Source organism: Lissotriton helveticus, chromosome 6 (genome assembly GCF_964261635.1).
Source record: "Lissotriton helveticus chromosome 6, aLisHel1.1, whole genome shotgun sequence".
NCBI lineage: Eukaryota > Metazoa > Chordata > Amphibia > Caudata > Salamandridae > Lissotriton > Lissotriton helveticus.
Window position 1 is genome coordinate 155,917,324 of NC_136067.1, and position 12,551 is coordinate 155,929,874.

Below are 12,551 nucleotides of genomic sequence, written 5' to 3' on the forward strand. Positions count from 1 at the left end.
CTTACTCTGCATGTAAACCAGGAGCTTTCTGGAGAGTGGGTCTACAAACAGAAGCACACAGAGACTAAACGTTCACTGGATGAGTTACTAAACTCAAGATGGAGTAATGTGACGGTCAGCTGCTCCAAACTGACGGCCAGACATGCATGGGTTGAAGAACAAACTCTGTAGCATAAACTACACGATCTTAATGAAGAAAAGCAGGAGGGGAAAAAACAGCAAAATTATGCATAAAAAAAAATATATATATATATATATATATATATATATATATATATATATATATATATATATATATATATATATATATATATATATATAAACTGGAAAACTGGAGGATGGACCACATGTACAAATGAGTGGTAGAGAAGCAGTTTCCTAAACGACACAGTTTGTCAGAACAAAAGGTACTTGTGATGACACTCATACATGCAAGAGTGTGTATCATGAAGGCCATACTCATACACACTTTGTATGTATGGCTGTGTCAGTGGCTAAAGCTCTATAATACTATATTTGAATAAATTGAAGAACTCTGTACCACTGCATAAGGACTGTAGTGATACAACCACCTTGAGTATGGGAAAGAGTATTGATTCTGGAACCTTTGCTGATCATCCTGCATTCCAAATGTGATCTCTTTTCAGACTATATGTAGGACTATTTAATAGTTTTATGGTCATCCTCTGCTGCACTTACCAGGTGTGCTTGTCGTGGAGGATTTCGAAGTGGATGGCTCGGATTCTTCCTATTGAAATCAATAAATACAAATCTTAGCTTCAGAATAAGTGGAACAGCAGCCTAATAGTAATGCAAACTCAAGTATTATTTCCCTAGTATGCTACTGCATTTTAGACAGTCTCCAACCATACTTTTAACCATGCAGAATTTTCTACATTGGTTTCATCATGTCAACTACTGTAACCAATTATAGTCCACACAGATTTTCCTGTCCCCTAAATGATACTCTTTCACAGACGCTTTCGTTGACAATCTATTGGCCCAAACAACCTACAATTATCCTATCATGCTATTTTTCCAATCTCAAGGACATAATGAATTCGTAATGAACTTGTGATGTATTTTTTGTTGATAAAACTTTAAACGTTCCAGAAACCGTACCAAAAGCAGAAATGCTGCTTTGGGAATTTGATTGATATGTATAAAATGTGTTTAAGGACCAATGGTCTAAATAAACATTTCCTTGACTGACTGATATAAAATGTTTTTTTAAATTACTTCTAAGTACAACACAGAACATCTGAACTCAGTTTGCTCATCTCTAATCGGATACAAAATGTACACATCTAAAATCCAAACCAGAAACCCAGTTGGTTTTTGTAAGTAAATATTTACAAACACACCACTGGTCATCAACATTATATCACATGATCATTTGTTTCCAACTTACTGTTTTGTCTTCTTTCTGTCCAAATTCTGTTGATCCCTTTTCAGCAATTCGTCTCCTATGAACAAATCATTAGGTTCACTACGTCTGTTTACATTTTATGAGTCTACTGCATTTGACTAAGTAGTTACTTTGGTGTGGACCTAATATTAGGAGACAATTTCCAATGGCTCTTCCTTAGATCCCAACACTCCTCCATCCCTCACACACCTGCCCCATTTGCCAGCTTCTCTGAGACTGCACTAATAGTGCATTTATTTATTTTGTGAAAATAAAACGAAAGTGTTGAAGGTCATTGAAATATATATATATTTTTTTTTACAATTGAAGGAGCATAATCTAGAGCTAATCAATGAGCACAATGCTGAAAAGACCCAAGTTGTATCAAGTTACCAGGCTGCTGATATGTTTTTAAAGTGGCACGGATGTCAAATATATCACAGGTTCTTGGAGAGGGACAGTACATCAACTTGCTGGCTCCAGACAAGTTTTTACAGTCCTGACACCCAATTGTAAAAATGCAGGTTTGGACAAAACATGTGACCTGCAGTATTTAATCAATGCTTGTGTACAAATACCTTGTCTAAGAAAACACCTACCTCCTGGCCAGCAGGGCGCTCATTTCCTCCATCAGGCCACTCCCACCCAAAGGGAGAGGTCCATTTCCTCGATTTGTATCAGTTTTGCTTGCAGTTGAACTTGCTGCTGTGGCACTTCCACCACCTTGGCTAGAAGACTCTTCACTCTTTGGTAATGAAATGAAAGAACAGTCGAAGATTTAGGTACCAATTCATTAACAAACCAGTATCATGACTCTAAAAGATGAGCTGAGGAATGCTATCTTGCTTCTATGTACTCTCTAAATAAAGACGACAATATGTACAGTTATTGGATTTATATAGTGCTTACTACCCCCGAGGCGTTGAAGCGCTTTACGGCGAGGAGCACAATACTCCAGAACCCAAGCTTAGTGGTTAATTCTAGCAGTTATTGTTGGTTATTGTGATTACTCAAGTGTTTAAGAAAATATTGCAATCATTTACTGAAGTTACTTTATTATATATTAATACCAGGTAGGTGTGATCATTAGTGGGGGCTATGTGGTTTCAGGTGAACGATTGGTGAGACGGCTTGGGGAGATTAGGTAATGTTAATGTTAGATGATAGGGCTTTAAAGAGGAGAGGTTAGGATCTGTGAAATGGGGTGTCAACCAATTGCATAATAACAATAGGAAGGAATAAGGCAGGCATGAGAATAAGAGGAGACTACGTTAAGAAATAGAAAGTATTCAGACAAAGCAGTAAAAAGAGGATCACTCGGAAGAAAGTATGTCAAGCTCAACTTTTCATGCAGAGCTTTAGGAGTATAGTTGGAGAAGGTTTTCTGAGATAACAAGCAACCTGAGAATGTAAGCTGTAGAAAGAAATGCCATTATACATATTGTTCCATATCTGGGGCAGACAGCTCAACCCTGATTCAGAGTGTATACATCATTTAAACATTAAGAGCTCTAGCCTTGTGTATGCTGTGCCTACGATAGCTCTTTAAACATAGGTTGGAGATTCCCAAATCTTGGTACAGGGTCTGTTAGCTGCAGGAGGGACGTTGGCACAAAAAATGAAAGTCTCATTTAAAGATCTTGCCTTGCTATTCTGTAAATTAATGTTTTTTTACCACACACTTAAAATTTGTTGTGGCACTGGCTGAGGGAATCTTAAAAACGTGCACTCAAGACTTATACCCTGTTTTGTTGCCTAATCCCATCCTAGTGTATGTTGTGCGTGTTTATATATGCATTGCATGTATAAGTGAAGCAGAGTGATGAAGTCCTATGGATTTCCATTTTGAACGTCCAAGGCCTGGTCCTGTGCACAAGACTGTGGTGATGATATTTTCCCCAGATGACTAAGACAGAAATTCTGTCACTTGGTAGACAGTGGGGTGAAGGGGGCTGCAGTCTGTTGTTCAGAGTGAGAAGAGTCTTCTAGGTCAAACAACCCTTTTGACTCTTTCCTAATCACGGTCTTTGTGGTTCTTCATAGCCAGGAGCAAATAGTTCACTTCTCTCCGTGCCTCTGTTGTGGGTGTTCCAGGCTGGAGACTACTCTGCTGTGAGGAGCATCTACCGTATAAAAGGTTGCATCTGCAGAACTGCATAGAGAGGAACTTGAATAGGAAGCCTTCCCAAACCAGTTCTCTTAACTGCAGAATCCTGAATAAGAGACATGTAGATCATTTCATTGAGATACTCCGTTTCCTTGCCATTAAGGGCACAGAAAAACATTCCAAGCGTGTACCTTCTTCGAGTAGAACCGCGTAGAAGGCAACAAGCTACATTGGGCCATGAGTTAAACAAGGTCAACAATTCATGGAAAACAAAGTGAAAAGAAGGTATGCTCGGCACATGAAGAGTGTAAATAGTGATTGTTAGCTCCTCAAAAGTGAAATTAACTGCTATGCACTCTGCTTAACTGATCGGGGTTTCAGGTGTGATGACAGATGGCAGTCCCGATAAAACTAGGTTCTTGTTAAAGAACAGTTTAGAATTTGAAAAACCAGGTACAGCGTAGAAGAAAATGAGGGAGATTCTGATGTGATGAGATACATGCATACTAAAAGAAGGAACATTTCTGGTTTGATTTCATGTCCCCTCACCACCACCCCACTCTTCTCCCAGAGTCTCCCAATAGACTACTGCTGTGTAATTTTCATCAAAGTAAAATGTGTATAGTGATTTCAGATGGAGCTCGATTTTTCATTTACAAAAAAAAACTCGTCAAATCTGTTGGCAACACCAATTTTGGCCTGGTAATTTATAAAAGATGGACCGGGAGGGGTAGAGTCTTGGGAATGGGAGGGGTTGATGTGAATAGCCAATTCTAATGTTCAAACCTATTCAAGTTAAGCACAAATCATAATTAAGTACCCAGTGTCACAAAAGAAATAAGTGAAAAGCTAGCCACCGTAACATCTCAATTAATCAGTAGTTCTGAGGGTCCGCATAGCCTTCTCAGGAGGTCCACGACTGCTCAGGAAATATAACTTTAACAGGTTAATAAAGTGAATATAAATAAAGAAGCAAAATGTAAAATAAAAAAAATAATGATCGGTGAAGGAATTTAGAATTGTGAGCTAAAGATTGTCAGTATCCTCAGAATGATTTGTGGGAACCGTGCAAATGCATCAAAATGAATATAATATGGATTATGAGTGACCTCAATTGAATTTAGAAAAGCTCCAACCTTCCCATTAAAATTCCAATTTTTGTCTGAATTAAATAAAATACTTTCTTATTTGCTTGTGTGATGAATGCTTATTTCTATATTTTGGGTGTATGTATTGTTCTGCGTTTCAAAATATTCAAAATGATTAGCCGGGGTCCCTACCTACCAATCATGACTCAACAGGGGACCAAAGACTCCAATAATGATTCAGTGGGGTCCAAGTAATGATTTACTAGGGGTCCATGGGAGTCAAAGGGTTAAGTAATACGGTCCTAAATGAAAGACTACATCAAAATGGTAGAAAATGTCATGTGCACGAGCAGCTCAAATTAATTCCCAGAGATAAACATTTACTGCTCTATGTGGAGCAGATAAGGAGAGAAAACTCTGCAGTAGACCAACATTCTTCAACTATGAGAAAAGTTTAACAAACCAGAGCTTTCATGGTCCAAGGCTAGATTGTAGATTCGTGCATTTTAAAGTATACTTAAACTAGTGGATATCAATATAATCCATTCATCCATGAATGCTAGATATTGAACTGTAACCCAGATGGGACTTCTGAATTGTATCCACAAAAAGCAGCTGACAAAAACGTTCCCTTTGCTGGAGATCAGAGTTCAGCCTTTTGTTCATTTATGCAAACTGGACGTTTATAATACACGGTCCTCCAATAGAAGATTGGCGCTGTACAAATAGGATTACGGCATGTGTGGGGGAAGTATGTATGTAAGTCTGTATGTCAGAAGTAGTGGGCAAATAGGCCAAATTTAAAAGGCCACTTGAATACTCCGGCTTTCAGGTTAAGAATTTCACAGCAAGCTGCCTGGAATATAGAAACAACTGTCAAACTGTGCCCATTTGAATGTCAGCACTGAAATCTCAAATCAAATGAGGTTGCTGAATGTGCCTCTCATGTCTAGAAACTCCTCGGTATTAAAAACAGATTAGTGCTACAGCAGGTCGCCTAAACTACAGATAATCCAACTGGACCTGGTTCGGTGTTAGGAGCCAGTATAGACAAAGGGCAGAAGACATGAACTAAATTACTAAGCCTAGTGATAGCCAGGAAGCATTCTTTTTCTTTTAAAAATGCTTGATACAAGCCTACATCGATAGTGTTGCCAAGATCTAGACTGGATGAAAAACGTAACACACCAAAACCATATTGGGAAATGTCTGGTAAAAAAACAACAACAAAAAAAACATATGCCCTGTATGTTTCGGCTGGAATAACAAGCTCTGAGGGAAGGTACTGGTATGGGCTTCGAGGACTTACACCAAGATACGCCAAAAGGGTCCTGGTTCCTAGTGGCTGTGGAAAGGTTTAGATCAGAGGCCCAAGAAGGCGGTCCGAATACAAACGTGTATACATTTCCAATGTAGTCTGGTTCATCATTAAGCTTATGAGTAATAGCGTTAGCACAAAAAAAACATATGGAGTAGATGCCTACGAGCTGTGAGTAATTACAAGAATAATTAAAGAAATAAAATAAAAGCAATAGTCCTATCCCGAGTTAGTCCCTTGCACCCATGCTTATCTGCGGGACGAAACACAAAAGTAGTTAAGACTCTACATACTGCTGAAGCCATGAAGTCACTGTCTGCCCTTGAAGATTCGCAGGAAACAGATGCAGAGAGACAGGATAACACTTTCAAAGACAAGTGATGTCTAGGAGGTTTTCTTCAGATGGGTGCTGTAACAAAGTGGCTACTTGGTTTGGGGGTGAGGAATAGACGGCACTTTCAGAGTATTATGTGCCTGTATTCAACGTACGTTATAGCCTCCATTGTCTGACAAGTTTCCGGTGTGGCGTATTTTTGTTCAGATTAGGATACAGAGCAGCATATTGTTCTGTTTATATCTCTTACAAGAATGATACCATTATTTCTTGCCTGGTTTACCTAGATCCTGTACTCAGGGGATAGATGTTCAGAAGCTATGCGAGTTCAAACTGTCGACCTTTCCTGCAACGCAAATCACCGGCCAGGCCATATACTAGCCATTTTCTCGAGGGTCCTGTACCAATACTGAAGCATAACTGAACCTTAACTGGGCTTCTCCAATATGGATGTCAATGAGTTCTAAGATTTAAGACCAGTTTTCTTCCGCATAATCGCATTTTAAATAAGTTGCTGTTTTTCCAAATTATGGCCTCAGCAGTTTGGAGAAGACACTATTCACCATGAATGTGTAAACGTCAGACATTACTTCTTTGTGTTTTCACCATACACTCTGCAGAGGGGGAGATTCTGGGATATCCAGGGAGGCAAGTTCCAGCTTGCTTTTGAGGCAATGATACAACTGGAAATGTCTTCATCTTTGAGAAAACCGCATCCTCGGCTATTCTTGTAGCAGTGGAAACAGTTTTCCCCTTTATCCACCATCAACTGTTAAAGACTGCAAAGGCCTCCTGTTTTTCATATACTCCATTGAAGAATACTGTCGCATTCTGCGGGTTCTATGGGACACATTTTTCATCTGAATCTGTGCAATTTCACATTAAAGAAAGTGGCCAATAGGCACTTTATTGGCTAATGATTTTTGATTCAGTCCAATAGTTACAGATCAACATGAGGTTTTATATATTGTGGTCTACATCAGAATGGTGCTGGAGCAATGTATAACTGGGAGAAAATTACGTTTGTGAGGACCACAATGATCTAATATAATTAGACATTTTTAATTTCATATTTTTAAAAGTTGCATACAGTACAGCAAAAAAGGGACAAGCTCAGAGGGGCCAAGACTTCAGCGCCCAGCATGTACGTCATCTTAGAGGCGGGGCCTCATTCAGCACGCCTTGGGCACATAAAAGCATCTTCCTTGCACTGCAGCTCGGGACGCAAGCACAGAGGGGCCAGGACTTCAGCCCACAGGTTGCAGTTAATCATAGAGGCATGGCCTCATTCAGCGCGCCGTCTGGCACAAAGCATCCCTCTTTCACCACGGCGGGTAGTGTGCCCGGGGAGGAGGCGGGGGTAAAGGTGGGCCCGCTTGCGTCCATCTGAGCCCAGAAGATGCTCCCTCCTAAAATCCATCAAAGGTGTGTTTTTATCTACCGACTGCAAGGGTGAGCCCTGTTTAAAATATTTGTGCTACATAATCTTGCATTATTATTTACAATTCTTGCTTATAGTGCCTATTGCATACGGCTAGTCCCAATGGGTAAGTGCAAAGAAACAGATTCGCTTTTATAGTGCCTATTGCATACGGCTAGTCCCAATGGGTAAGTGCAAAGAAACAGATTCGCTTGCAGGCAAAAAGCACAAGAGCACCAAATTAAAAACTGCTGATTCAGCTCCCAAAACACTGCTGATTCAGTTCCCAAGCCTCACGTAAATAATATACTCCAAGATATAGACACCCTAATTGAGGGGGTAGAATCGCTGCTGGGGGGCGATAAAGCTGATGGAAAAAGAAAAGGGAAATCTCCACCCATGATTGCACCTATATTTGGGGATAACAAGAAAAAAAACTTTGTATTTACAGCTGAGTACGACCACCCCAGCAGCCCCAATTTCTGATCAGTCAGAGGCAGCCAATCCTATGAATAAAAGTGCAGCTTTTCTTGCTGCATGCACTATTATCCCTCTAGAGTTTAATATCATATGCTCAAATAGTTTGCTATTTTATCGGAAAGCCAACCATGTACTGGCCTGACGAGACTACATGGAACATCACAAGGGGCTGCAAAGATGAGAGCCCACCGGCCTTGAAGCAAACGCGATGGGCAGATGAGAACAAAGTACCACCCAATGTAATGGCGATTGTCTGAGGGCTCCAAGACGAGATAAGTGATTATTAGAAAACTATTGGATACAACGGCTCTTGTTGAGAAACGGCTAAGCAACAGGAAGTACGAGTGCTCAGATGAAGCCAATCCCTCCCACACTGCTAAACCAAACTGTGGAGAAATGTAACCTGTGCAATCACCAAGGAACAGGCACCACCACGTAGCAGGTCATACGTACCAGAAGAGGACAGTCCCAAAGTCCAATACACACAAGTTGCAACGATAAACCCTTCTACCTGACCCTAGCAGGGCCCCGAAGTGGGTCATAGACTGCCCATTCTGGGCGGTTCCGAGCAGTTACAACTAGGCCCACTTTTCTAGAGTATGAAGGGAAGAGATGCATCTGGGAAGGGGCATGAAGAGTGTGTTGGGCATTCTGGATGTGTCTATATGATAAATGTGCACAAATGTGCCCATGGAGAAAGAGAATGAGGACTCACTAGTAAACAATTGTCTCCACTTGATAAGGTCTGTCCATATTTGCTATTCCCCAATTCACTCCAACATTGTCCATGCTAGAAGATTACATGGCCCAGTAGCCCCAGAGAGGACTTCTGATTAAATTCAGCTAAAAGTTAGGCATACTTACATAGTGGACGTCTCAGTAGGATTAGAATTTTACAAAATCCCTCCATCTGGTAGGCATATTCACTTTAAGTATAGGCCACCATGCTTTTCTTCCCAACCCTCTATTCCCAGATCTGTCACCTCCTCCTAGCGAATGACTGACTAGGGGCTGTTATGGGTGACTGCCTTAGTGGAAGGGGTCAAGATATACCTCAAGTTAGGGAGCCATTCACCACTGAAATGCTGTAGCATAAATCCAGCTCTGGAGGAATGGGTTCCACTTGTGGCCACTACCTATGGAGCTCCCTAGTGTAGCACCTTATGCACAAACCAGGAACCAAATGGTATAAACGTTCTATTCTGGACCATGGCTGGTATGAAAACCAAGCTTGGTGATCCTACATTGGGGGGGAGGGGGTGTTCATAGATCAGTTTGACATCTGAATGTTCCCGGAAAGTTGATGCCTTGATAGTGTACATAGAACTGGCTATGTGAACTATTCCGTCCCACTAATAATTAGCACTAATATTGACCTATGGCCTGAGAGCATGAAGCGACCAAACTCGGTCAGATTTGCAAGTCCACCATACCTACAATCGTCCTGGGCACACCAGTAGGACACACTATATATTGATTGCCCAGCCTACTTGGAAATTTGTGCTAGAGATGAAGGTAGTCAAAAAGAGCAATAGTGATCACAATACTATTCATTGTCCTCTGTCAAATATAATAAACCATCTTGGTAATGTCCCTCAGTCACTATTTAGGGATCCGAAGTCCGCTAACAATCGACGAAAACTAAAATGGCCACAAATATCTTTCCAACAAGAAACTAGGGCTGTTATGCGGCTCACTTTTTCTGTTGCTCTAATGGAGTTGGACAGACCTTTGACTCCTGCGCTAAAGAATTGCCCCACTCTGGCTACCCACTAGACATTTTTTTACTGTAGTGGGAGAATACGTCGACCATCATTACTCTGGGGGGGAACAAGAGGCTAGGAAACCGATCAGGACATGGTTTAATAAAGATTATAGGAGTGAAAAAAATTAATTCTACAACGCACTGAAAAGTGTCAATATCAATGTCATTAGATCAAAGAGGAAGCAATACCAACTGGTGCAATCAAAGGCACACAGGGCTTAGGACTACCAGTTATCGGTAGATTTATTTCATGCCACCAAAGCGAAGGATTCTAGGACATTCTAGCACATTGTGGCCAATGAAGGCCAGAGTGAAAATTTTCTTGCTAATTTTATCCAGCCACGTCTGGCCAACCATTTCTCCAACCTGTATGGCCAAGGCTTAGAGGCAGAGACACATTCTAGGGCATTAATGGAGCTACGAAGAAACACTAACCAAACTGCCCTGGCTATTGAACTTAAGGAAACACTGTGTGCCATTAAGAGCATGGTTACTGGTAAAGCTGCAGGCCCGGATGGGATATCTGGATACCTTTGTCTCAGAGCTCGAGAACTAGGCAAATATATAAACAAACTGACAAATGCAGAAATCCTAAATAGTTGGAAGGCTGCGGAGATCATTCAAATTTATAAAAAAATACTCTAGGGACTTACCATTGAACTACAGATCTATTAGTTTAATCAATGCCACCCACAAGGGGTTTTGCAGGCAGATTATGAATAGGCGAGACTCGTGGATAGAGGAACATAATTCCGTCTCGTTCCTGCAAGCTGGTTTTATGAAACAAGTACTGTTGACCAGGTACTTAGATTTTTAACAGCTGATTGGAAGACGGCTGTCTCATAGAAGCTGCACTTATATGTGTTTGTGGACCTAAATAACAAGTTACTTACCTTCAGTAATGCTTTTTTCTGGTGGATACAGTATCTGCCTGTAGATTCCTCACTTTGTGAATATCCCCATGCGCCAGCAACATTCGGAAATGTTTTGTAGCTCTCCACGCCAACGAGGACGGCGTCAGAAGCCCGGCTTCGCTTGCGACTCCGCTGATGTCACTAGAGCCATAAGAGAGCCCTGGAGCGTGATGACGTCGATTCCGCCCTTTTTTTCCTGTGCCTTCGAGGCACACGGACGGACCAACATCAATATGTACAGCATACATAGTACACAGGATTTAAAACAATACACAGTGTAAAAACAATTCAGAAAAACACTTCCATTGAAAGAACAATTAAAGAATATCAACATTGTAGGTATACAAGGGTGGACAACGGGGAGGAGGGTGGGTCAGTGAGGAATCCACAGGCAGATACTGTACCACCAGAAAAAGCGTTACCGAAGGTAAGTAACTTGTTCTTCTGATGGATACATCTGCCAGTGGATTCCTCACCTTGTGAATAGAGTCCCACAGCAGTCCCCACTTCCGGACGGTGTCCACCCTTCTATACCAAAAAGTCCTGTAGGACAGAACGCGCAAAGTGACCGTCCCTCCTCACCTCAGAATCTATGCAGTAATGCTTCGAAGGTGTGGAGGGAGGCCCAAGTTGCCGCTCTACAAATGTCATCTACATGGACACCTCTAGACAAAGCAGGTGCTGAAGACTTTGCTCTAGTAGAGTGAGCTCTAATACCCTCTGGAGGGTCCTTGCTGGCCAAAGAGTAACATATCTTGATGCACAAGATAATCAACCTTGAAAGGGTGCACTGCTCTGCCTATCCTGTAACCAGCAAAACCCACGAAGAGCTGGTCATCCACACGATAGTCTTTAGTCCTATTGAGGTAAAAACTCACCGCCCTCTTAGGGTCCAGGCGGTGAAACCGCTCCTCCTCGGAAGGGTGAGGGGGACGATAGAAGGAAGGAAGGGTGAGGGGGACGATAGAAGGAAGGAAGGGTAATGGACGGCCCCAGATGGAAGGAAGTTACCACCTTAGGCAGAAATCAGCCATGGTCCTAAGAACCATTCTATCAGCATGTATAGTCAAGAATGGGAGTTCCGAACTCAGAGCTTTAAGCTCATTTACCCTCCTTGCGAAGGTAATGCAATAAGAAAAACAACTTTAAAAGACAATAGTCTCAAAGGACACTTGTGTAAAGGCTCAAAAGGAGAACCCATCAAGTAGGTTAAGACCAGATTTAAGTCACATTGGGGCACAATAAATGGAGTAAGCGGATATTTGTTGGTAAGGCCCTTAACGAATCGTAACACAATAGGCGATATAAACAAAGACAACTGGTCTGGCAAGCAAAGAAACGCTGACAAAGCCGATAAATAGCCCTTCACAGAAGCCACAGCAAAGCCCTGCTGGGCTAGAGAAAGAGCAAATTGAAGGATGTTGGATAAACGAGCCCTCAAAGGGTCAATAGACTTCTCCCCACACCAATGAACACATTTGGACAACCTATATGAATAAATAGACTTGGTGGAGAGACGTCTAGCGGATAAAATAACGTCCACCACGTCAGAAGGAGAAAAAGAATTCAGATTGCCCCGTTCTATCTCCAGGCATGAAGGTGTAAGCTCTGGAGGTGTGGGTGTAGAACCTGCCCCTGTGACTGCGAGAGGAGGTCTGCCCTGAGAGGGAGACTGAGCGGAGGGCACGAGGAGTGGTGGAGAAGATCTGTATACCAC

At 41.7% G+C, this 12,551-nt stretch overlaps 1 protein-coding gene across 3 annotated transcripts in view; it reads right to left on the minus strand.

The window, feature by feature from the left end:
• The window catches only part of ENAH (ENAH actin regulator), a 681,857-nt gene that overhangs the window by 116,449 nt on the left and 552,857 nt on the right, over positions 1 to 12,551 (minus strand). For all 3 annotated transcript variants that reach the window (XM_078647528.1, XM_078647526.1, XM_078647527.1), the window contains 3 exons: positions 2,008 to 2,153; positions 1,412 to 1,466; positions 700 to 748 (listed from right to left, as the gene is read on the minus strand). In XM_078647528.1, coding sequence (XP_078503654.1) covers positions 700 to 748; positions 1,412 to 1,466; positions 2,008 to 2,153 — 250 coding nt within the window. The remainder of the gene's footprint in view (positions 1 to 699; positions 749 to 1,411; positions 1,467 to 2,007; positions 2,154 to 12,551) is intronic.